General features: G+C 41.4%; 1 protein-coding gene across 2 annotated transcripts in view; it reads right to left on the minus strand.

The window, feature by feature from the left end:
* Positions 1-27,082, minus strand: part of Brwd1 (bromodomain and WD repeat domain containing 1) — a 91,068-nt gene that overhangs the window by 58,425 nt on the left and 5,561 nt on the right. For both annotated transcript variants that reach the window (XM_090349338.1, XM_090349346.1), the window contains exons 5-17: positions 23,966-24,116; positions 21,776-21,874; positions 21,277-21,437; positions 18,939-19,160; positions 15,200-15,300; positions 13,186-13,256; positions 11,848-11,948; positions 11,235-11,275; positions 10,460-10,558; positions 3,894-4,044; positions 2,936-3,070; positions 1,355-1,483; positions 973-1,198 (exon numbers count right to left, since the gene is read on the minus strand). In XM_090349338.1, coding sequence (XP_090205464.1) covers positions 973-1,198; positions 1,355-1,483; positions 2,936-3,070; positions 3,894-4,044; positions 10,460-10,558; positions 11,235-11,275; positions 11,848-11,948; positions 13,186-13,256; positions 15,200-15,300; positions 18,939-19,160; positions 21,277-21,437; positions 21,776-21,874; positions 23,966-24,116 — 1,687 coding nt within the window. The remainder of the gene's footprint in view (positions 1-972; positions 1,199-1,354; positions 1,484-2,935; positions 3,071-3,893; positions 4,045-10,459; positions 10,559-11,234; positions 11,276-11,847; positions 11,949-13,185; positions 13,257-15,199; positions 15,301-18,938; positions 19,161-21,276; positions 21,438-21,775; positions 21,875-23,965; positions 24,117-27,082) is intronic.

A 27,082-nucleotide genomic window follows, 5' to 3' on the forward strand; every position in this document is an offset into this window, starting at 1 on the left:
AGTTGCTGAGCATGTGCTCTGCCACATAAGCCATGCCTAGAGTCCTTTTATTGTTTTTTAGGGAGGTGGAGGTTCTAGTCAGTAACAGTGCCTGAATTCAGGGCCTGGTTGCCATCCATGAGCTCTTCAACTCAAGTGCTCTACCACCTGGAGCATGGCACCACTTCTGATTTTCTGGTGGTCAACTAGAGATGAGTCTCACGGACCTTCCTGTGCAGACAGGCTTTGGTCTGCAACCCTCAGGCCTCAGCCTCCTGAGTAGCAGGATTCAGGCATGAGCCCACAGAGCCTGATCTCATTTGTAAATGCCAGGCCATGTGGTCCACAATCCCTCTGTTTATGCTTTCACCATGGCTGGGATGGCAAGGGCACCACCACACACCTAATGCTTAAGACTCAGAGTCTGGAAAACTTCCTTCTAAAACATGGTCCCAAACAATGAAATCTCCCACTCCATTATGATTTATGTTAGCTACTAAAAACAACTTGAAAAAGGTTTTCAGAGTAAAACGTAAGGATGAGTATGGAAGTACTTGCAATCACAAATTTAACCCACTGGATAACCTGAAAACTCATCCTCAAAGCGCAAGGAAGCACACCAATGACCAGCCATGAGATGGGATGCCTGAGTGTAACTGTAACCTCTCTGTACATCACCGTGATAATACAATTTTTCTAAAAATAAAAATAAAGGAAACAAATTTTTAAAAAAATGTGATGCCACAATGAAATCAGAAAATAACAGAGCATTAAATACCTCAACTGTGCTAATTATCAGTGCTTCTGGAAGAGAATACCATTCTCAGAAAACAAGTTATAATATGTGTAAATGAGCATGAGATGTTCAGAACTCAATTCATGTACTTATAGAAGGAAGTAAACAAGTATCACGAATTGTTAGTGACTCCTGAGCTTTGATATGGGAGTGTCTGATAAATTTAATGTGAGAAAACAACACAACTTTGAACTTACTTGTGGCCACATATCCTAGCTGTGGGACCAAATGTTCATCTGCAGAATTTTCTCGACCTGGTACTAATCTCTGATACTTAGTTGGATGAGGGTTTCCATCCACATCGACTAAGAACGGTGGAGGCATAAGGTGAGGAGCCTGCTGAGTCTGCTCATCCAAGACATAATTATTAGAATCTCTAATCAGTGGTCGATAGTCCGTATGGAAGAACATCTGATCAGGAATCTAGAAGAATGAGGTTCAAAGGGTGACACTGTGAGGTTTATAGATGAAAGAAAGCAAATCTTCAAAAGTTAATGCAAACTAAAATCACAACCTCAACTCTTCCCAAATTGTTTCTAATACTAATTTTATATGGTATAAGAAAATATTAAAAATGACCTTTTCATAGGGTTTGCTGCATCCAAAACCAAATATCAGAAGATGCCCATGTGAATCTGTACAGGCAAAATGCTGTCCGTCCTGTGAAAACTTACAGTCAAACACAGCTCCATGTCCTTGCCCTTCGATCTAGAAGACCCAAAGGAAAAAATGTTAGGCCCAATCTTTTTTTGGTTTTTTTTTGGTTGGTCATGGGGCTGGGACTCTGGGCCTGGCCGCTATCCCTGAGCTCTCAAAGCTACCACCTTACCCCTTGAGCCACAGTCCCACTTCCCATTTTCTAGGGGTTAAATGAAAATAAGTACGTCATGTTCTTTGGTGGCCAGGCTGGCTTTGAATGAACCTTGATCCTCAGATTTCAGTCTCCTGAGTAGCTGGGCCACAGTGCCCAGCTTTAGGCCCAATCTTTTGCCAAGTGCTTTTGCTATATAAATTTTCTAACTTGGGCTAACTTAGAATAATTTCTTTTCCTATGTTCTTTTTTTACGCTGGTAATAGGGTTTGAACTCAGGGCTTAGCACTATCCCTTAAGTTTTTTGCTCAGGGCTAGCACACTACCATTTGAGTCACAGCTCCATTCCCAGCTTTTTAGTGTTTAACTAGAGATAAAAGAGTTTCATGGACTTTCTTGCCTGGGCTGGTTTCAAAATACGATCCTCTTATCTCAAGCTTGATTATGAATATAAGCCACCAAAAACTCGTTTTTGTTTTTCCCCCCAAATTGCAATTGGTCAAAATTGTGTATAATAAGTGCACAAATAAGTGCATTAGACTTCTTGAACTTTCCTCTTGCTACTCTGTACGTGAATTAGCATCAATTAGAATTGATAAATCTCAATCTGATTTATCATAGTTCAAATGAGAGAAATCCTAAAAACACAACCAAAGCCTGGCATGGTGGCTCACACCTGTAATCCTAGCTACTCTGGAGGCTGAGATCTGAGGATCAAGATTCAAAGCCAGCTAGGGCACAAAAGGACCTGAGACTCTTATCTCCAATTAACCTCTAGAAAACAGGAAGTGGGGCTTGGCTCAAGGGTAGCCTTGAGCTAAAGAGCTCAGGGACAGCGCCCAGGCTGAGTTCAAGCCCCATGACCCACAAAAAACAAAAACAATCAAGTATTTTGCTATATATGTGTATTTTTTTGAAAGGTTGATTCCTAGCTATTGTGTAAGGGGATATATGTCAATTATTACTGAGTTACTATGTAGTATCTTACTGGTAATTATTTTTATAGCTTTGTTTATAAAACAATTTCAATTGGTAAGACTGCATAATTACCATAAGTTTACTAATTTAACCACTGACTGACACACAGAAGTTACTTAGGTAACTTCAGAAAACGTTTCTCCTAGAGCTATGGGAGGGCTCATTGCTACAGCTCCTGTACAGTGAGCACAAGGCCATGACTTCAAAGCTCAGTACCACAAAAAAAGGAACATCTTTCTCAAAATCAACTACACAGAATTTTATGTGACTACACAAATATGGCTGTCAGATACTGATTAGGCTTTGAGTAGCCTAACAGTTCAAATACTCTGCACAAGTGCCAGCATGCATAGACATCCCACTCAACTTACCATATTAAAATAATGTTTCATCTTGACACCTTTAGTTATGTCCCATATAAATATGCTGCCATCGTGTCCTGCAGATAACATAATTCTGGAATCAAAGGGATGGGTCTCCAAAACAAATACTTCATCAGCATGTCCCTTTATTTAATAAAGTCATAACATTAAGAGTTTGCAAGTTATAAGTTGAAAAGTAAACAAAAATAAAAAACACATTTGCATATCATTTAAGAGCTTAAAGTATATTACTAACAATATAACATACATTATTATATATTAAAATTCCTACTCCAGGGGCTGGGAGTTTGGCCTAGTAGTAGAGTGCTTGCCTAGCATGTACGAACACCCGGGTTCAATTCCTCAGTACCACATACATAGAAAAAAACCATAAGTGGTGCTGAGGCTCAAGTGGTAGAGCTCTAGCCTTGAGAAAGTCCATGGACAGTGCTCAGGCCCCGAGTTCAAGCCCAGGACTGCCAAAAAAATAATACTAATAATAATTCCCACTCCATTGATTAAATGAAACACCCGCTCATTTTTTTTTTTTTTTTTTGGCCAGTACAGGGACTTGTTCTCTGGGCCTGAGCACTGTCCTTGGGCTTTCTCAAGACTAGTGCTCTACCACTTGAGCCATAGCACCACTTTCCACTTTTCCTCTGTATGTAGTACCAAAGAATGGAACCCAGGTCTTTGTGCATGCTAGGCAAGCACTCTACCACTAGGCCAAACCCCAGGCCCCTGGTCACTACTTTTATGGCCCCTATTCTAGAAATAAGAGTGTGAAAATTCTACTATGCTGTATAAAATCTACTAAGTCCTGAAGCAGGAGCTGGGCAGGGATGGGAAAGGTAAAGGATGACAGATGGAAGGAAGGACTGTGACCTCCACACACTGTACAAATAAATGATACAGTAAGCTGAGTCTCCTTTGAACAATTCCAGGAAGTGTAACAGAAATTACCCACCAGTAGGTTATGAAGCAGCTGTCCAGTGTAGGAGTCCCACACTTTGAGGACATGATCGTTCACGGCTGTAACCACAATGCTGTCATCTTCATTCCAAGCTATCATTGTCACTTTGGGTTTCATAAACCTTTCCTCTTCTGAAGATAAGTCCCTAATCAGAAAAAGCACACAATATGTAAAACGTTTTGGATGGTAGGTTAAATACTTACCCGTGAAATTTAAAAGCACCTAAGAAAATCACTTCAGGTGCTCATTTGACCAACCCTATAGAGGGTTGACTCAAAATTTCCTAGAGGGGGACTGGGAGTTTGGCTTAGTGGTAGAGTGCTTGCCTAGTATGCACAAAGATCCAGGTTCAATTCCTGGAAAAGGCCAGAAGAGGTGCTGTGGCTCAAGTGATAGAACTCTGACCTTCAGAAAGCCCAAGGACAGTGCTCAGGCCTAGTTCAAGTCCCGGGACTGGCAAAAAAAAAAAATAAATATAAAAATCTGGGGGCTAGGAGTTTGTCCTAGTGGTGGAATGCTTGCCTAGCATGCACGAAGACCCAGGTTTGATTCCTTGATACAATATACATAGAAAAAAAGCCAAAAGTCTGGACACGGTGGCTCACCCCTGTAAGAATCCTAGCTACTCAAGAGGCTAAGATATGAGGATCAAGGTTCAAAGTCAGCCTGGGCACAAAAGGACCTGGACTTATCTCCAGTTAACCTCTAGAAAACTAGAAAACAGGAAGTGGGGCTTGGCTCAAGGGTAGGGCAATAGCCTTGAATTAAAGGGCTCAGGGACAATGCCCAGGCCGACTTCAAGCCTCATGACCCACCAGAAAAAGAAAAAGAAAAGAAAGAAGCCGGAAGTGGTACTGTGGCACAGTGCTCAGGTCGAGTTCAAGGCCTAGGACTGGTGAAAAAAAAAAAAAATCCTAGAAACATATTAGGCGAAACCAGGGGGATAGGGAATAATCTAGCAAGAATTCTACGCACTACATAAAATTAGATTTGCCAGGAACAGTGGGGCTCTTACCTATAATCGTAGCTACGCAGGAGGCTGAGATCTGAGGATCGAGGTTCAAAGCCACTAGTCTTTAGGCACTAAAGACTAAAGACCGGGAGATAACTTATCTCCAATTAACCACTAGAAAACTGGAAGTGGTGCTGTGGCTCGAGGGGCAGGGCAGTAGCTTTGAGCTGAAGACCAGGGACAGCACTCAGGCCCAGAGTCCAAGCCCCACGACTGACCAAAATAAATAAATGTTTCCAGCAGTAGTGCTGCTTAAGAAAGTGTTCATTTTTTTCCTTACCATTTTGCCATTATTGCCTTCTCAATATGGTCAATCTAACACTAACACTTCAACTATTTCTGCAGAAGACTTGAAATTTTGTTAAGACAGGAAAAGTAATCTTTGTATTCCCATAATTTAGAAAAGTACCTGACACACACTCAAATGGTTTAACTATAAATGTGTATTTCACTATTCCTATGGGCCTTTTGGCAAAAAAAGGGCTGCACCTAAATAAATCTACAAGGTTTTCTAGTCTACAAAACTGTACGTGGGGAAGGGATCCGTAAAGTAAGGTGGTCAGTAATGAACTGGGAGGGGAAGGGCACTAATTGGTGCTGAAAAGATACAACACAGTCTACAAGTAGTTAAAAGCATGGAGAGTATTTTCCTTAGGAAAGAAAAAACTTTAAGAATATGGAATGCATGCATTGTAACAGCTACCGAGGCAAGCACCATGGCACCCACGTTGACAAGGATACTCTTATACAGCCTAATAAGACCATCATTCTTAGGTGAGTATGAGTTCATATTATCTTTGTCACCATTTCCTTTCATTATTTAAATTAACCAAGAACAGACTGTACCCACTTCCACACTGTGATGCTTCTCAACTACCTAGATAAAACGTTTTATATGATAAAGGTGTCACTAACTTGTGGTGCATAGTATTCTTCTCTCTTCTGCGCACCTTCCCCTTCTCTCTTGAGGATGCTTTCTACCCTGCTTCCTTCCCCTGCTTCCTGGTCAGCAGGATGAGAACTGCTCGGCCACAATGGACAGAAACCTCTGAAAGACCACACAGCACTGTGGCCTTACTGAAAAGCAGTAAAACTTCCTGCTGGGGAGGCTCAGCGAGGACTGAAGGAAGACATCAACCCACTCCTCTCCTCAGGGAGTAGGCAGAGGTCAATGTGAAAATGTTCTGTAGGGCTGAGGTTTGGCACAGCAGTTACAGCACCTGCCCCCCTAGTTCAAAGACTGGATTGTGAACTTCAACCCAATTAACACCAAAAAAAAAAAAGTGTTCTCTAAATACAGAACTTACGCATTTATGCGTATATACTAAATATTAAATATATTAAATACTACTTACACCATTAAGACCTAGACAAGGTGGTTCAACCTGCCAATCCCTCTCGAAACGACCCGCTCAAACAAAGCAGGCGGGAATTTGGGGGTCCACAAAAAGCCAACACTGATAAAGAAATGGCAGTGGCTTTCAGACCAACTGGCTGAATTCAGACCCACATGGACCAGCAGAGAGAAACTTGTGCTGGATATGCCCCCAAAAGCCCTGTCTCAAGACCAGGTCCAAGACTATCAGCTTGTCAAGATGAAATCTGCTGTCGTCACTCTACAGACAGCTGGAATCTATCTTAGGGAAGACGATCTCAGTGTGGTAGGGAAAGCCAAGCAAAGGTCCAGCAGTGGTCAACGTTCCCAGCAGTTTGACACAGCACCCATGCCTAGCCACAAGGAGAAGTTTTTTCAACCCTCCAAACTAGGTACCAATTAATTACCAAATCATTCCAACTTCTGTCTTCACCTCTCTCACTGCTAGTTCCCTAGCAGCAGTCCCAACCAGGTAGGAGACCTGAGGAGGGTACAGCCCACAGAAGCAACCGACCTTCACACTGCCCTGCCTGAAGGCACAGGCGTGACCCAGCCATCGCACAGACTGGGTTGGCTTGAGGTAGTGTACCCACCAAGCTTCAGAGACTCCCCAGGGCTTTGCAGGAGGAAAACACAGAAAGAGGAAATACATGTAGTAGAATGAGCAAGGACTCGGTTTCCCTCCAGGTGACACCCAAGGAAACATTAACCCTAAGCCAGTCTGGCTCCATTTTTCTGCTCCCTGGGGAACGAACAGCTCTGACCAGTGGGGGCTTCCTCCCCACTGCAGATGGCCTCCCGCCATCTGGTGCAATGTGCCTTCTCCCTCCTGGGCTTACAGCTACCTTCACCAGGTTCCCAACGCAGGCCTATCATAACTCTTACAGCCAACTTCTGGGTGTGTTTCATTATGCACAAGCAGCATTCATAGTGTTATATGCCAAAGGGCCTTCTGGTTTAACAAAATGCCATTTAATTTATAAACAAGCATTATAAAATTTACCATACAGACACTGCAGGTCAGTTTCTATTGAAAATAAAAGCAAGACATACTTTCTTTTTTTCTTCCTTTTCTTAGGGGGGAAGGGGGTTAGGTTAGAGGCGGTCCTTCCTCTGTGCTCATGGGCTGATGTTCTACCACTTGAGCCACAGCACCACTTCCAGCCTTTTCTGATTGGTTTATTGGAGATCAGAGTTCAGACTTTCCTGCCCAGGTTGGCTTCAAACTGAGATCCTCAGATCTCAGCCTCCTGAGTAGCTAGGACGACACGTGTGAGCCACTGACACCCAACTAAGACACAATTTTAAAGGGCAAAAATCCTCAAAAATATTGGTTAAACACAGGGAAGTGGATGAATCTAGAGCGAATCATGTTGAGTGAGACAAGACCAAAGGAACAAAAGGCGCATGGTATCCTTAACAGGTGGCTATTAGATCCAAACAGTACAAGAGCGAGGCCTCAATATTTGCGAAACCAATGCTGTGGACATGGTATTGGAAATATAAACATAACTACATAGACATAAAAGCCTATGACTTGGGGCTGGGAGTTTGGCTTAGTGGTTAAAGTGCTTGCCTAGCATGCATGAAGACCCGGGGTTCGATTCCTCGGTACCACATACATAGAAAAAAGCCAGAAATGGTGCTGAGGCTCAAGTGGTAGAGCTCTAGCCTTGAGAAAGTCCAAGGACAGTGCTCAGGCCCTGAGCTCAAGCCCAGGACTGGCAAAAAAAAAAAAAAAAAAAAACCTATGAGTCTATAGACATAATGTTTTATTTCATAAATTACTATGTATTTATGATATACAAACCCTTAGCTTAATTTTGATTATGTTCTAAAAACTAAGTGCCAGTGATTGTATATAGATTCCCTTCTTGAACACTTGTTTGTTAAACATGTCATTTGAAATATGACATAAAAATCAATGTCAATAAATTCTCTAATAAAAAATAAATATATTGCTTAAAAAAGGATAAAGGTGAATTTATACACCAAACACGAAGGTAAAATATATGGCTAGATCTCTACCACTTGCACTGTAACTACAGGAATGAGAGCTGCCCACTGTCCAGGCCACACACACTTCGTTAGTGTTGAAGCTCCATTTGCTCAGATAATAAAGATTAAGCCAGGCACAGTGGCTCACGCCTGAGGATTGCAGTTCAAAGCCAGCCAGGGCACTTAAGAACCAGTGGCACTGAGACTCAAGGGGTAGGGGAGTAGCCTTGAGCTAAAGAGCTCAGGGTCAATACCTAGGGCCAGAATCCAAGCCCCACAACCGAACAAAAAAAAAAAAAAAGACAAATATTAAATGTTTCCAAAGCATTTTAAGTGGTACTCAAGTCATGACTCCAAAATAAGTATGATTTCCACTACCCAGGCTGTCTCTCAATATATACAAAACAAAAAAAGCTTCAGGGGCTGGGAGTTTGGCCTAGCGGTAGAGTGCTTGTCTACCATGCACAAAGACCCAGGGTTTGATTCCTCAGTACCACATAACTGAAAAAAATAGCCAGAAGTGGAGCTGTGGCTCAAGTGGTAGAGCTCTAGCCTTAAGAAAACCCAACAGCAGTGTTCAAGCCCTGAATCCAAGGCCAGGACTGGCAAAAAAAAAAACAAAAACCTTCAAAATTTACACTATCTTGACAAGATTACTTGTCCCAAACATGTCTGAAAGTTTCATAGGACTGTAGATTGACAAAGTCATCTTAAAACCATTTTAGAGGGCCGGGTGTTTGGCCTAGTGGTAAGAGTGCTTGCCTAGCATGTAGGAAGACTTAGGTTCGATTCCTCAGTATCACATACATACAAAAAAGCTGGAAGTGGTGTTGAGGCTCAAGTGGTAGAGTTCTAGCCTTGAGAAAGTCCAAGGACAGTGCTCAGGCCCTGAGCTTAAGCCCAGTACTAGCAAAAAAAAAAAAAAAGCAAACAAAAAACAAAAAAACATTTTAGAGGGATGGGAATGAGGCTTAGGGGTAGAGTGCTTCCCTAGCATGCATAAAGCCCTGAGTTCAATTCCTCAGTATCATATAAACAGAAGTCAAAAGTGGTGCTGTGGCTCAAGTAGTAGTGCTAGTGTTGAGCAAAAGAAGCTCAAAGACAGTGTCCAGGATTTGAGTTCAAGCTATAGAACTGGCAAAAAAAAAAAAAGAGAGAGAAAGAGAAACCACGATTTCAAAATTTTGACATGTGATTATTTTATCCTCATTCATAGCTCCAAGCTAGTTTTTCAAAATTCCTAGTTAGGCACCAGGGACTCACATCTGTAACTCAAGCTATTCAGGAGGCTGGGATCTGAAGTTCAAAGTGACCTGCGCAGGAAAGTCTTTGGGCCTCAACAGTCCTATATCCAATTAACCAACAAAAAGCCGTAAGTGGAGCCAGCGGTAGTTCATGCCTGTGATCCTAGCTACTCAAGAGGCTGAGGTCTGAGGATCAAGATTGACAGACAGCTCAGCACAAGAGGACTGGAGACTCTTACCTCCAAGTAACTTCTAGAAAAAGGAAATGGGGCTTGGCTCAAGGGTAGGGCAGCAGCCTTGCGCAGAAGAGCTCAGGGACAGCGCCCAGGGTGGGTTCAAGCCCCAGGAACCACCAAAAAAAAAAAGCCCTAAGTGAAAGTGTGGCACAGCAGTACTACACCAGCCTTAAGAAAACAACTGATAGCGCCTAGGCCCTGAGTAAGCCCTAATAATACCAGGACACATGTGCATGTGTGCACACACCCATGTAACCCCCCCCCCCCCAAAAAAATTATCACACTTGTCAAATCTATTTTTCCCTTCTTTTGAGGTGGGGGCAGTCCTAGGGCTTGAACTCAGGGCCTAGTAATTTGCTTAGGCCATGGCTTTTTTTTTTTCTGGTGCTAGACCTGAGGATTGAACTCAGGACTTGAGCACTGTCCTTGAAATTCTTTTTCTGAAGGCCAGCACTCTACCACTTGAGCTGCACTGCCACTTCCAGTTTTTCTGAGAAGTTTATTACACAGACTTTCCTGCCCATGTTGGCTTTGAATTATAATCCTCAGATCTCACTCTCTTGAGCAGCTATGATTACAGGCTTGAGCCATCAGTGCCCCACTCGTGGCTTTTTATAATTGGTTAATCCCCGCAACAGCCAACAACTACAGGGAGGAAACTATGCTATACCTACTTGTAACAATTTCAAACTTACCCTGAAATTCTGGTAGCCATATCCAACAAAATGCTTCTCCACTCTAACTGCTCAAATCTCCAAATCCGTGCTGTTCCATCTCTGCTACCACTCAGGAACCTTAACATATTAACAAAAAGGTAAGTCTACTCACATCCTTGCCAACACAGGCTATAATTAAAAAACCAAATACTGTGGTGTGCATGTGATACATTGTCTGCCTAACTAACCCCAGTACTATCCAGCAAATTATAACAACCTTTTGCATAATAGGACTACAGTTGTTATGTGACCTAGAAGTGTGGCACAGCAATAGAAAGTCTTCCTAACAAGAACTATGTATTTCAGAATTGGTAAGGCTAGAATTTTAAAGTTCTCATAGAAAAAAGTATGTAGGGCTGGGAGTTTGGCCTAGCAATAGAGTGCTTGCCAAGCATGCACAAAGACCTGGGTTCAATTCCTTGGTACCACATACATATAAAAAAGTTGGAAGTGGTGCTGAGGTTTAAGTGGTAGAACCCTACCCTTGAGAAAGTCCAAGGGGAATGCTCAGGTCCTGAGCTCAAGCCCAGGACTGGCAAAAAAAAAACTAAGTGATGGATATGTTAACTAGCTCGAGTTCCTCATTTCACAGCATAAACACATTATCAAAATAGATTGTACCGTATAAACATATACTGCTATTATCTTTCAACTAAATAATATAAAGGAGAGATAGCAAAGTAATATATTAGTTCCACTAGTGTGCCCTGTGTTCTATTTGCTTGGAAACACACAAACACCAAAACACACTTACCGGTCACCATTATTACAAAATTGTATACTATCCACTTTATCCTAAAGGGGAAAAAAAAATACAAGAATGGTTATTTTCATAGCTTACAGATTTAATTAAAAATTAAATTAAAATCAGAAGCAATTGATTTAACAAGAGGTTTATAGACTGGGACTATGTCTTGGGGGTGTAGGGCTTGTCTAGCACACATGAAGCCTTAGGTTCAATTCCTCAGTACCACATAAACAAAAAGCCAAAAGTGGGGCCAGGAGTTTGGCCTAGCAGTAGAGTACTTGCCTAGCATGAACAATGACCCAGGTTCGATTCCAGCTTTACATAGTAAATCGAGAAGTGGTGCTGTGGCTCAAGCGGTAGAACTCTAGCCTTCAGAAAGTCCAAAGACAGTGCTCAGGCACTGAGTTCAAGCCTCAGGACTGGCAAGAAAAAATAAAAAGCTAGAAGAGGCACTATGGCTCAAGTGGTAGAGTAGTAGTCTTGCGCAAAAGAAGCTCAAAGACAGTGCCCAGGCCCTGAGTTCAAGACCCAGGACTGGCAAAAATAAATAATAAAATAATAACCTTCACAATAACAGGTTTTATTAGCAATTAGAGAATTTTAAAATATGAATGCTTACAGTGTGGCTTTCAAGTTCTGCGATTTTTTCAGGTGCTTCAAAACCCAAAAAATACATTCTGATAACATGATCAGTACTACCTGTAGCCAAAAACATTCCACCTGAAATAAAAACATTAAAGTTTAAACACTCAGGTTTCAACAAATGTCTGAATGATTATCTTTAAACACAGAAAAAGTCAATTTATCTCAACAGATCCATTTTATAGCTCATTACGTACAATTTTACAGCTATACTTGTGGCTTTGTTAAGAAAGTGAATTCCATTAGGAAATGTTCAGTCTCATTCTGCTATATTAAGTATGACAGGTATCACTTAATTGCCAGAGTTCTAAAATAGCAGAAAAAGGGAGACTCTGGTTTCCAAATAATTTTATACATTTATATTTTACTTTGAAATACACAGCTCTCTAGCATTTAAGATTTTCCTGTTTAAAAAAAAAAAAAAAACAACCACAAAAGTCTTCTATACAAGAAAACTGGTGCCAGAGACTCACTCCTATAATCTTACCTATGTGGTTCAAAGGAAGCTAAGGAAGTGAAGTTCATAAGGTTCTTATCTCCAATTAAGTACTAAAAAGTTATAAGGAGAGATATGAATCAAGTTGGTAGAGCACCAACCTTTGAAAAAAAAGAATAGCACCCAGGCCCTGAGTCCAAACCCTAGTACCAGCACCAAAAAAAGAAAAGAAAAAAAAAAAAAAAAAAGGAGAAGGAGGAGGAGGAGGAGGAGGAGGAGGAGGAGGAGGAGGAAGAGGAGGAGGAAGACGAGGAAGAGGAAAGGAAAAAAAAAATGTCACCAAAGTTGGTGTGGAAAACAAATTTAAATGTACAGGAGTTTGGCCTAGTGGTAGAGTGCTTGCCTAGCATGCACAAGCATGCACAAAGGCCCGGGTTCGATTCCTAGGTACCACATACATACAAAAAAGCCAAAGTGGTGCTGAGGCTCAAGTGTTAGAGCTCTGGCCTTGAGAAAGTCCAAGGACAGTGCTCAGGCCCTGAGCTCAAGCCCAGGACAGGCAAAAAAAAAAAAAAAAAAAAAAAAGTGAAAAATAGACTTAAAACTACGGACTTTATACTATCCCACACAGGACCATGACAGAAGAGGAGGTTACATGGACACCTTAAGCTTCACTTTTACCACTGTCACTGACTGAGTACTTCTAGACACCAGAGAAAATCTAATCTGAATGATGTGGAAGATAAGAAAAAGGCTAAGTCATATATTAAATCTAATTAAATGAAGATCTGAAGTCATTTACCATTTTTCTGATAAAGATTTTTAGCAATAATGTAGTTATTTAGTAAATGCTAAAATAAAGAAATAAAGTTACCTTACCAACACTAAAAGAAGAGCAAAGCATTTGAACACCTGGCCTAGGCTTTTCAGTGAACTTCAAGGGACGTGGACTTTAAAAGAAGAACATGTTTTGAAATCCATTAGTTTAATACACTTGCATTATGGTTTCAACCTAGCACATTTTAATACTACAAGTTTACTTCCCTAATATCCTACACACACACACACACACACACACACACACACACACACACACACACACACACACACACACACACACACACGGTTCTACCTATGCCATTGCAGCTGCATGAACTGTGAGCACAAAATCTAATCACAATCCTCATGCAAACACAAAGCCATTTCTGAAGTGAGGTGAAGGACACTCACGGTCCAAGTGGACCCACTGGCATGCCTATCAAGCAGGCAATACACAACCCTGTCCCTCTTCTCCTAGTCACACTTCTAAAAAAAGTGGCCATAGGGGCCAGGAGTTTGGCCTAGTGGTTAAAGTGCTTGCCTAGCATGCATGAAGACCCGGGTTCGATTCCTTGGTACCACATACATACAAAAAAGCCAGAAGTGGTGCTGAGGCTCAAGTAGTAGAGCTCTAGCTTTGAGAAAGTCCAAGGACAGCGCTCAGGCCCTGAGCTCAAGCCCAGGACTGGCAAAAAAAAAGAAAAAAGAAAAAAAAAAAAAGTGGCCATAGATATTGCTCAGCAACAGAGTATTTGTCTACAAAGCATGAGGCCCAGGGTTGAATTCCCCAAGGCAAAAATAATAAAACTGTGTTCCACGCAGTGGTAAAAATCTCTAATGCCAGCTAATCATGACACTAGTGATGAGTCTGCAGTTCAAGGCCAGTGGCCAGTATAAGCAATATAATATAATTCCGTAAGAATGAAATAAAGAGGGGGATGTGAGATAAAATTTATCTAACCAAAGCATCTAAAACAAAGTATCAGCAAATCACTATTAATATAAATTTAATGGTACTTTATGTTATTTAATAATACTTGTCATCGTCTAGTATGAATTTGGTGAACTATAATGAGACCACTCAATGTTGATCAAAAATACTTGACTGAGGACTGGGGGCAAGGCTCAAATAAGAGGTAGAATGTCTGCCTCGCAAGTATGAGGCTCTAAGTTCGACTTTCTATACTGCAAAAGAATATATAAATCCTTGCCCTAGCAAGACACAGTGACTGTAATCACTGTAATCCCACCCCCTCGGGGAAGCAAAGATTAGGAGGATCACTATTCAAGGCCAACCCAGGCAAAACGCTGCCAACATCCTCATCTCCATCGCTGAGCAGCATGTGGCAGTGTACACCGGTGGATTCCACTACATAGGAAGCTATTGGTAAAAAGATCATGGTCCAAGATGTGCCCAGCTCAAACTTCAGAGACCCTACTTGAAGAATAACCAAAGCAAAGAACTGGTTGCACAGCTCACCTGGAGAGTGCCCATTTACCAAGCACAAAGCCCTGAGTTTAAAACCCTAGTGGCATCTGGGACTGGGAATACAAATGCAGTGAAGACATGAGCATGGACAGTGACCCCAGCACCACAAAAAGAAATACTAGAAACGTATGCTGGTGTCCCAAAGTGTAATAGCTCAACAACACATTTACACATGTGTGCAGTCTAAATGAACACACTTTAGTTCCTCAAATCAGAGGAGCCGCATGTGAAGGGCTCAGCAGTGACTTGGTGACTGGCTATCCAGTGGGTAACCCAGCGGTAGTCTCCAGGGTCATTTCCGGCAGCTCTCATACCTAGTCCATGTCTAACTTGTTAAATGTTTCACATACATGTTCTTTCACGTGGCTTAAATACAAATGCAATCAGTAAGAGACAACACTGAGCTTTTTTTTTTTTCATTTCTAACTATCCAAGTAAGTGCAAAGAAGTAAAGGTTCATATAACACCTTTGCTGTAAAACAATGAAAGTTAAGTTCAGAGTAAAAAGGCCACCAAAATTAATCATCACCCTTTGTAATCAAGTTCAATGTCATTGAAGAGAATGTGTTAAATGAGGTCACTTACTTGAATTTTAGGGATTCTGAGTCCCACTGCCAAAAGCAAACGGTCCCATCAGCACCAGTGGAAACCATGTATCTGTGGGAGCCCTTGGCCATAGGGCCAAACTGAAACCAGTAGCATAAACAGACAATTCAGTTACCAGGAATTTTTACTCAAGTCACACATTTAACAATTCCCCAAAGTTTAATTCAACAGACATGCTAAAGCAATAAAACATAAATATAAAATATAGGTAATATGTGACTGTAAAAAGCTAACAATTTTAGACATATGACCAAAAATTGACAAAACTAAAAACAAAAAAAAAACACTTCACTATGGATAACAAGATGTATACCCAGGACCCTCACGTAAAACCAGGTGCCAGTGGCTAGCTACTCTGGAGAACTTCAGTATAGAGCCAGGTCAGACAACCAAATCTAAGAGACTTACCTCCAGCTAACAGGCAAAAACATGGAACTAGAAAGGTGGCTCAAGTGGTGAAGCACCAGTGATGAGCACAAAAGCCTAGAGTATGAGGCCTTGAGTTCAAGCACCACTACATGGAAGTGGGGAGGGGGGAAGCCAACAACTATAACAAAGGACTTGGTAGAGAACAGGAAAAATGTTCAAGAAAGTAGTTAGTAAGACAACGACAAAAAAGACTAAATCAAGGATTTCATACACAAAAGAATCAACTTAGAGAATTCAAATAAGATGGCCCAGGATATAAAAGAAAAATTCAATGAAAGTACAGGAAAGCTTGAAAAAGAAAAAAAAAAAAATCCTGTAAATGAAGAATGGCAATCAAAAGTCTAATTTATAGAACAGAACCAATTGAGGCCTGGGGTTTGGCCTAGTGGTAGAGTGCTTGCCCAGCATGCACAAAGACCGAGGTTTGATTCCTTGGTACCACCACTGGAAGCGGTGCTGTGGCTCAAATGGTAGAGCACTAGCCTTGAGAGAACCCAAAGACAGTGCTCAGGCCCTGAGTTCAAGCCCCAGGACTGGCAAAAAAAAATAATAAATAAATGAACAGAACCAATTGAGACGTATAAAGAATTAAAGATAAAGCCAGGCATCAGTGGCTCCTGCCCATAATCCTCACACCTGTAACCCTAGCTACTTAGGAGGCTGAGATCTGAGGATCACCAAAACCAGCCCAGGCACAAAAGTTCATGGGACTCTTATCTCCAATTAACCACCAGGAAACTTGGAAGTGGCGCTGTTGCTCAAATGGTAGAGCAGTAGCCTTGAGGGGAAAAGCTCAGGGACAGTGCCCAGGCCAGAGATCAAGCCCCATGAACCCCCCCCAAAAAATACCTAACATCAAGCTGGGAGTGGTGACTCCTACCTCTAATACTAGCTACCCAAGAAGCTGAGACCTGAGGATCACGGTTCAAAACCAGCGCAGGCACTTAAAAGCCCGGGAGACTCTTATCTCCAATTAGTCACCAGAAAACCGGAAGTAGCACATTGTGGCTCAAGGGGTAGGGGAGTAGCCTTGAACTGAAGAGCTCAGGGATAGCATCCAAGCCCAGAGTTCAAGTTCCACTACCGACCAAGAGAGAGAGAGAGAGACAGAGAGGGGGGGGAAGAGAGAGGGAGAGAATCAATATTCCTCAAACTTCCATGAAACAGAAAGGACAGGAACTTTACTAAAGTCATTCTATGAAGCAAATACTGCACTCATACCAAAAATGGAGAAGACACACACACAAAAACCAAATTATAGACCAGTCTGTATGAGAAACTGATGCAAATTTTCTCCATAAAATCCACTGAAATGGAATTCACAACACATGAAAAAGAACATACAACATGGTAAGTTGTTTTCATCCAGTAGATACAAGGATACTTCTACATCAAAAAATGTAAATCAAATCAACAAATGTACTACACACATAAACAGGATCAAGTACAAAAATCACATGGTCATCTGAACTGATATAGAAAAGGCCTTTGACAAAATTCACTGCTGAAGAAATTATGAAGACACATGTCTAAACTTAATAAAGGTTATATACAATAAGCCTATAGCCAACTTTCCATTATACAAAGAAAACTGAGGGCTGGGAGTTTAGCCTAGTGGTGGAGTGCTTGCCTAGCATGCACAAAGGCCTGGGTTCGATTTCTTCGTACCAAATACACAGAAAAAGCTGGAAGTGGTGCTGTGGCTCAAGTGGTAGAACTTTATCTTTGAGAAAGCCCAAGGACAGTGCTCAGGCTCTGAGTTCAAGCCCCAGGACTGGCCCAAAAAAAAAAAAAAAAAGAAAAACTGAATTTTCTTTAAAGTCAGTAAAAACAAGTGTGCCCACTTTCCTCACTCTTCTTAAGTATGGTACTAAAATCCTTAACCAGAACAAAAGGAAGAAGAAAAAAGAAAAAAGAATTCAAATGGGGAAATAGTTAAATTAGCCCTATGAGCTGATGATACTATTATATTTTTAACAAATGCTACAGACTACCAAAAATCTGATCATCTATACAAAGCAAATAGGATCTGAAATAAAAGCTCAAAATTTCAGGGCCTTTTTATACACTAATAATGAACAGGCTTACCTATACAACTGTAGTAAGTCACAAAAACAGTTCCATTCCCAATACCCTCAGAAGCAGTCAAATCTCTGGGTATCAACCAAAGAAGTGAAAAACAACAATGAAGACTACAAAATTTTGAAAACAGAAATTGAAGATGCCAAAGGCATCATGAAAATGGCCTTTACTGCCAGAAGCATCCACAGATTCAATGCAATACCCATTCATGTCCCAACACTATTCCTCATAGAAACAGAAAAATCAATCCCAAAACTCATATGGAAACATATAAAACCCTGAGAAAGCAACAGTGACAAATGATGCTTGATGCTGAGAACAGTAGCTATCTACATGCCCTGGGGAGACCTGTGTCACCCTGACCTGTGACAGGCACAGGTAATTATTTTCTGAGTATGATTCCACTTGCCCGGAAATCAAGACCAAGAACAAATAGACTACATCAAATTACTAAATTTCAGCTGAGGATCAGTGGTGGCTCATCTCCTAATCCTAGCTACTCAGCAGGCTAAGATCTAAGAATCCCAATAGGAAGCCAAGCCATGCAAAATATACTGTGAGACTCCATCTCCAAGCAATCACCAAAAACCCAGAAATGGGGATGTGGCTCAATGGCTAAGGCAGTCAACAGTGACAGAGAAGGCTAGGAGATAATACAGAGGCTCTGAATCCAATACTCAAGACCAGCATAAGTAATAAAAATAAAGACCGAGCCGGGCGTGGTGGCCCATGCCAGTAATCAAACAGAGGAGTATGAGGCAGGAAGATCACAAGTTCGAGACCAGCCTGGGCTACACCTTTAGCTGAGCACAATGGCTCACGCCTGTAATCCTAGCTACTTCAGGGGGCTGAGATCTGAGGATCGCAGTTCAAAGCCATCCCAGGCACTGAAGAACAAGAGACTCATCTCCAATGAACCATTAGAAAACGGGAAGTGGGGCCAAGGCTCAAGGGGTAGGGCAGTACCCTTGAGCTGAAGAGCTCAGGGACAGCACTCAGGCTGAGTTCAAGCCCCATGACCCAAAACAAAACAGATAGAAAAGCTACAAAGCTCCCTAAGAGGTTACTATGTTCCTCCTGCGTGATATGTGTAAAATACCAGTGATAAAATTTTCCCGTGATTATCTCAGTTTTTACCACACTCTAATGACGAAGCATTCTTCTATTCCTCAACTCCCAAGAGCCACTGTCCCCTTGGCTGGTTTACCTGTAAGGAGGTGATCGACCCCGAGTGTCCCTGCAGCACAGCTACGGGGGCACAGGTCCTCAAGCACCAAACTCGAATGATCTTATCACAGCTCCCTGCAGCAATCATGGTGTTCTCATAATTGACTGCCATATCTGAAATTTCTGCAGAATGGCCTCTCAGTGTGGACAGCAGGCGGCCATTATGTGTTGACCAAATCTTTACCAAACAGTCATCTGAACCCTAGGGAAAAATACACCCAGAGGCAAGTATTAGAATAGCAACTCTTATAAAATTATTTTAAGGGATACCTTTCCACACTACCCAAGTAAAAGTCACTAACTTTTCCTTACCTCCAATAAGTGTGCCAACTGATCCTCATGGTCAGCACACACACGCATATGCGTACAATATACATGTATGATATATATAATAGTTATTTCTTCAAAACAAGAAAGTGTACAAGGGCTGGGAATTTGGCCTAGTGGTAGAGTGCTTAGAGTGGTAGAGTGCTCAGTGGTAGAGTAGCCTCGTGGTAGCATACACCAAGACCAGGGTTCGATTCCTCGGTACCACTACATAGAAAAAAGCTGGAAGTGGTGCTGAGGCTCAAGTGGTAGAGCTCTAGCCTTGAGAAAGTCCAAGGACAGTGCTTAGGCCCTGAGCTCAAGCCCAGGACTTCCACCAAAAAAAAAGTGTACATAAAGATACTAAAATAGTATCATTTCTAGGGATCCAAGTATCTTATGAATGCTATTTCTCCTGAAAATTCTGTCAAGAAATAAATTCAACTAAAGGTTCTTATTCACCTATATCAATAATGTCTGAACTAATTCATTTTGGTATAACTTAGGAGGATAAATAATGTGTATGTGAGTAGAGATCTAAATTCACTAGCTGGAAGCAAGACTGTCAATGCCAGAAACCATGAAAAAGTAGTAGGAAAGCACCACCAATTCAAATTACCAAACAAAAGTGTCTCAAATCACAATACAAGCCAGCACTCATCATGCAATGCACATTTGTATTCTCTGAATCACAACTGCAAATTTCTCACTGAATTGTCCTCTTAAAAATATTGAAAAGGAGGCTGGGCAAAGTAGCTCACACCTGTAATCCTAGCTACTCAGGAGGCTGAGATCTGAGGATCAAGGTTCAAAGCCAGCCTGGGCACTAAAAACTGAGACTGTTATCTCCAATTAACCACCAGAAAATGAGAAGTGATACTGTGGCTCAAGGGGTAGGGCAGTAGCCTTGAGCTGAAGAACTCAGGGACAGAGCCCAGGGCACGGAGTCTAACCCCCATGACTAAACAAACAACAACAAAATACACACACACACACACACACACACACACACAGAGGGGAGTTTGACCTAGCAGTAGAGTGCATGCCTTAGCATGCACAAAGGCCTGGGTTCGATTCCTCTGTACCACATATATAGAAAAAGCCAGAATTGGTACTATGGCTTAAGTGGTAGAGCTCTAGCCTTGAGAAAGCCCAAAGACAGTGCTCAGGCCCTGAGTTCAAGCCCCAGGACTGAAAAAAAAAAATTGAAAGAGGGGCTGGGAGTTTGGCACAGTGGTAGTGTTTGCTTAGCATGCACAAAAGACCCAGGTTTGCTTACCCAGTACCACATACATAGAAAAAGCCGGAAGTGGGGCTGCCTCAAGTGGCAGAGCTCTGGTCTTGAGAAAGCCTAAGTCAGGCCCTGAGTTTCCCCTCCAGGACTGGCGAGGGGGGAAAAAAAAAAAAAAAGTATACACACACACACACAGAGATCTCAGGAAGCTGAGATCTGAAGATCATGGTTCAAAGCCAGCTCAGGCAGGAAAGTCCCTGAGACTTTTATCTTCAATGAACCACCCAAAAACCAAAGTGGCACTGTGGTTCAAGTGGTAAAGCACTAGTGTTGCGCTGAAAAGCTCAGGGTCAGTGCCCAGGCCCAGAGTTCAAGCCCACAACCAAGAAGAAAAAGAATCCTGGAAATGTTTTATTTTTATACAGTTTTATACATTATTGGACACTAGAACCACTAAATACGTGGACCATTTTCATTGATCACTGATTAATCAGTGAATATAAATTATCGCTAATGGTTCCCATTTTAGAGAGGTTTGTATTGTTGAATTTTTTTCAACATAACCACTTATTTAGATTATAATCTAATTCATTAAGTCTACAAAGGGCTAGAAATAAAGTTTTACTTATCTATATGTTTTCAAGTACCCTCAGTGCTCATGCTGAAAACCCACTCCTCTGGAAAGGCTGGGCATTCCCCAGCCCTATCCAAGGTGATCCTGAAGCCCATGTAAGTGCCTAAGGGCAGACACCACATGGAGGTCAAAAGGTGAACTCACTGTAAAGATTCTATGTCCTGTCCTATCAAATGCTACACAGTAAACAGCAGACAGATGTCCGAGAATCCTCCTGTGCATTTTTATATGCTGATACAGAGTTCCTGGAAATGCTGTGCTAAAAGTAGAGCACCCTGTGAGTTGTTTTCCTCGATGGATCTCCACTAGGAAATAAAAACAATGGGAACGGTTAGGGGGAGTTATAGAAAACATGAAGAAACATTCCAAAACCATTTCTAGAAGATTATAAATTATGTCTGAGAAATTCTAAGAAAACCATTTTGTACCAATGCTAGCCTCCCAGAATCAACAATTAGACTTCTTATCAAAACACAACTGCTTTCCTTTACTTCTAATTGTGTTAAGATAGCCATTGAAAATATGATATGTATTACTAAACAACACTATGAGTTCTTCCCAACTTTGAGGCCACCTTTGTAAATCCTGTCAACAGGTTAACAGCATGGATTGTTTCGGGGGTCTCAAAGGCCAGGCTACTTACCAAGACTGGGTGGGGAGCCACAATGCACGGGCATTTCGGGAGGCCTTCCTCTGTGAAGAGCAGCAAAGGCAGAGCCCTTCCAGACTGTGCGCCTGCAGTCTTTAAAACGAATTTTAGATACACATAAAACCTTCAAAGTTAACCCCAAGAAAGATTTTATAGAATACTTACGTATATTGCAATAAACCATTTTATTCAAAATTTTACCAACTAATGTACTTTAACAGAAAAGCCCTGGAGGTTTATTAGACTATTTCTGAAGGAAAAAGAAAAAACTGAAGACATCTCAGATACAGCAGCATCAACAACAACTAACATTTGAATAGCACTTTACAATTCACGAAGTGCTTTCCACATACAGCATCTCATTGAGTCCTCACAACAACCCTGTGAGGTAGGTATTTTCACCAATGTACAAATGAGGTAACTGAGGCTCAAAGGTTCCAGGACCTTAAAGAGATCCACTGCAAATGGCTAGTAAAGATGGGCTGGCCAGAAGACCAGGTCTTTTTCTTCAGTCCCATGGAATGTCAGGTGTTTATTTTTCAATACCATCCAATATGAAGATGAGCAGCCTTAATCACAACTGATCCAACATTTCAGAAACGAGAACTTTTATAAGGAAATGTATTCTTGGATTTATATAAAGATCCTTGACTTAACTTGCTTAGTTTTGAAATTAATTTGGACAGTACTAACCATGACTTTTATCTCCTTAGAAAGTACTGACAACTTAAAAGTTAATAGCTTTCCCTTTGTTTTAGAATCACAGATAATCTTTTCCAGAAGAACACACGGATACAGAGACCTGAAAGTCTGAGCACTAACTTGAAAGCCCCATTCATTCTTCCTTGAACTACAAGAAATGCATCAAGGCAAAAATGCCTGCCCCCTCTTTAGGAGCTAGCAGCAGAACACAGGTCATGAGCAGAACTCTCATGTCCTTGCTGTGCTAGGTATTTAAAACTAGCTTCTTCACAACTGAAAGAGAAAGGGAGGGAAGGCATCAAACCAAACCTCCACTGAGCCTCGGGTGCCCCAAACTAACAGGCATGTTAGGTTTTACATGGATGAATTCATCACCACGATCATGACCAAAGAGTAGTGATAAGGCATCCTCTCACCACACTGGTACAAAACACAGAAAAATGGCCTACCCTACAGCACCTGGCTAGAGTTTCTTTTCTAAGGCCTGCCAGTTAGTTCTAAAGCAGTGTTCATCACAAAACAACATTGGGCTGGACACAAGGAAAAACAAAGCAAAACAAGCTGCCCAAGCAACTACTATATAACAACCTCCAATAGGACAGTTACACAGTAAGGACGCAGAAAAGGGAAGATACAAGTTTCCTGATTAGAGCCCTAGTGCAGCACAGCTACAGAGCACTGAGAACTCAAGCTGACAAACCAATCTGGCAAGGAAACAAGAGAGCAGTCTGTTCTCTCTTGGTCAAGCTTTATACTGGTGGTGCATACAGAGGTAGCAACACAGCTCTTAACAAAAAATAATGACCTGGAGAACTTGAAGGACGCTAGGGATTGGAAGAACTGACAATCTTTCCCATTAGCAGTTTAGCCACATGTATACATAGATCATATCACATACACATACTTAGTCTAAGTCATTTAAACCAAGCTAACAGGAAAAGTATAGCAATTCCAAACATTTTTCTAGCACATAACTTTGCAAAAAATTAAATCAGTGGCAAAAAAAAATACCCAAAACCATGCAAGTTTACATTTTTTTGTGCTACTTTCAAACTGCTAACTTCAGAAAGTCACTTTCTCTTATAACAAAGGACTTTTGGAATCTATATACCAAAGGAAATAATTCTAGCATTTAAAGAGTTTATTACACACATACAATTACATTCCATGAGGTTATGAGTAAGCTACAAAATGGAAAAATAAAACTCACATGGATAAAACCTCAAACACAGCCCAGCATAAGTGCAAGCCTTTTAGCTTAACATCTATATCTTTATCAATTTTTGAATGCAGGAGAACCCATTAAACACTTACGTAATAAAATCCATTGTTCTACCCTAAATGCGGAGAATTTTATAGTTCACAGCATGATTTATAGTTACATTATCACCTTTCTTCCACAATGCTTACATTACTTCACAATTAGAATAAGAATTCTTAAGCTACTAATACATAGCAGAACACGTCTTCAAATTAAGGTACCTTTTGCTGTACGTAGCAAAGACTGTCTTCCTGCACCAAGTAAAGAAGTGACTCTTGAAATACTGGGAGGGATTTCTTTATCCAACATAGGACCGATGCGCTGGCAGATTTGCAACAGGTGATCAGGAGCCACATGTTTATTGGACAAGACCTGGTTGGAGAGTTATGTTTTAATAACATTGTCATACAGCCATCTGAAAAACCATTAAATTAGCTGGTGCAGTGGCTCACGCCTGTAATCCTAGCTACTTCAGGAGGCTGAGATCTGAGGATCACGGTTCAAAGCCAGCCCAGGCACTGCAGAACAAGAGACTCATCTCCAATTAACCACCAGAAAACCGGAAGTGGCGCTATGGCTCCAGAGGTAGGGCAGTAAAGGACTGAGCAGAAGAGCTCAGGGACAGCGCCCAGGCCCAGAGTTCAAGCCCCACAACCAACCCCCCCCAAAAATAATAAAATAATTAAATAACTTAGGGATTAATAAACATGTAACACTGAGCCAGGCGTGGTGGCTCACACTGGTAATCCTAGCTACTCAGGAGGCTGAGATCTGAGGATCAAGGTTCAAAGCAAGCCCAGGCACAAAAGGACCTGAGACTCTTATCTCCAATTAATTTCTAGAAAAAGCTGAGAAGCTGGGCTTGGATCAAGGATAGGGTGGTAGACTTGAAGAGCTCATGGATAATGCCCAAGCTCAGAGGTAGGGTGGTAGCCTTGACCTGAAGAACTCAGGGACAGCACCCAGGCCCAGTTCAAGCCCCATGACCCCACCCCCCAAAAAAAGAAACACTGAAAATTACAAAGTAAATTAGTCTATGGAGTCAAATTCATTTCAAAATTCCAGAGTTTTTTTTTTTTTGTAGAAACTGACAAGTCTATCCTAAAATGTATGTGCAAATCTACAGCTGAGAACATAGGCCTGATAGAATACTTGCCAACAATGCACAACAAGGTCCTGGGTATAACTCTAGCCACTACATGCATCTATTCATAAATTAACTGATATGCAAAAAATACAGAGGACCCAAAGCAGCTTTGAAAATGAACCAAGTAAGCCAAGTACCAATGGTCATGCCTGTCACTGTCATCCTAACCAGGCGGTTCAAGTCCAAGGGCTATGGTTCAAGGCCAGCCCATGAGACTCCCCAGTTAATCATCAGAAAGCCAGAAATAGAGGTGTAGTTTTGCCTTGAGTGAAAAGCTCAAGGGCAGTGTTTGGCCCTGAGTTCAAGCCCCAGTACCAACATCAAAAAAGAAAAAAAAAATTGTAAGACTGCTAATACTTGATGTCAAAACTTGTTACAAAGTGTTAATTGCAGCACTATACTGGTAGACAGATAAAAAGCTCAATATTAGACCTACAAATAATGAAATCTCTGAATTCTGACAAAAATACAAAGACACTAACAACATACCTAACAAAACTGAAAAAGAGTAATTAGTCCACACCTAAAAGGGCTCAATACATCTTATGTATAACCTAACACCGCCCCCCCAAAAAAAAAATTCAGCAAAGCCGGGTAGGTGGCTCAGGCCTATAATCCTAGCAACTCAGGAGGCTGAGATTTGAGGATCAAGGTTCAAAGCCAGCCCAAGCACAAAAGAACCTGAGACTCTTTATCTCCAATTAACCTCTAGAAAAGGAGACCTAGGGCTTGGCCCAAGGGTAGGGCCTTGAGCAGAAGAGCTGAGGGACAGCACCCAGGCTGAGTTCAAGCCCCAAGACCCACAAAAATAAATAAAATAAAATCAAGAGAAAAATTTTTATGACCTGGAGTCAGGCTAAAGATTTATAATGTGATGTGAAAAGCACAACACATGCCAGGTGAGGTGGCTCATGCCTATAATCCTAGCTACTCAGGAGGCTGAGATCTGAGGGTCAAGGTTCAAAGCCAGGCCAGGCACAAAAGGACCTGAGACTCTTATCTCCAATTAACCTCTAGAAAATGGAAGTGGTGCTGTGGCTCAAGGGTAGGTTGGTAGCCTTGAGCAGAACTTAGGGATATTGCCAGGGCCCAGAGTCCAAGCCTCAGGACAGACCAAAAAAACAAAAAACAAAAACAACAACAACAACAAAAAAAAAAGAGTATGACCCATGACCCATAAAAGAAGAGACAGACTGGACATGAAACAATCATTTACTTTAAAAACACTACATTAAGATAAAAAGCTAGACAGCAGTTACTTTGGCCTGTGATCCTACTCAGGAGGCTATGATCTGAGGATTGCTGCAGTTCGTAGCTAGTCCAGGATAGAAGGTCTGTGAGATTCTCATTTCCAATTAACCACCAAAAAGCCAGAAACTGAGCTGTGATTCAAGTGCTACAGCACTAGCCTTAAGCACAAAAGCTCAGGGAAAAGGCCCAGGACCTGAGATCAAGCCCCAGAACGGACTCACTCTCTCTCTCACACACATACATACACACACACATGCACGAGTAACTTGTGTCCTGTGGTATAGCTTGAACTATCAACCAGCATGAAGAACACAGCATCCCTGCCTCCCTCCACTCATGTTTGAAGGACTTGCTGATACACTGTAACACCAGCAATATTTTTTGTTTACAAACTTTGGAAACTTTAATCAGCTGAACACAACCAAAGAATATATAATAAAACTAAGGTCCTGGGCACAGTCCTTTAACTTTTCATTCAAGGCTAGGGCTCACTTGAGCCACAGCTCTACTTCTAGTTTTTTGATGGTTAATTAAAGAATCCTATAGATTTTTCTGCCCAGGCTGGTTTCAAATTGAGATTAGCAGGTCTCAACTTTCTGAGTAGCTAGGATTTCAGGTGAGAGGCACCAGAGCCCCATCAAACTTCTAATATGAATACACGAAGATTAAAAAAAGACAGAATGCACTGTGCCACTGCTGTGCTTCTATCAATATAAAGCAAGGAGAGGCACTTTCTAAATTTAGTCAATTCAGTACTAAGATTAATGCTACGTCTGCACCTAATAAATTCTGTTATTTGTACCTAATAAATTTGACAGGATCTTACAAATTTTACAAATGTCCTCAGAAATCAATACAAGAAACTGGTATAAATCCACAAGGATATACATAATCTTGAAGGGAAAAAAGTCAAGTAACTTTTCTTTTTCTTTTGCCAGTC

Source organism: Megascapheus bottae, chromosome 1 (assembly GCF_031878675.1).
Source record: "Megascapheus bottae isolate mThoBot1 chromosome 1, mThoBot2.hap1, whole genome shotgun sequence".
Lineage (NCBI taxonomy): Eukaryota > Metazoa > Chordata > Mammalia > Rodentia > Geomyidae > Megascapheus > Megascapheus bottae.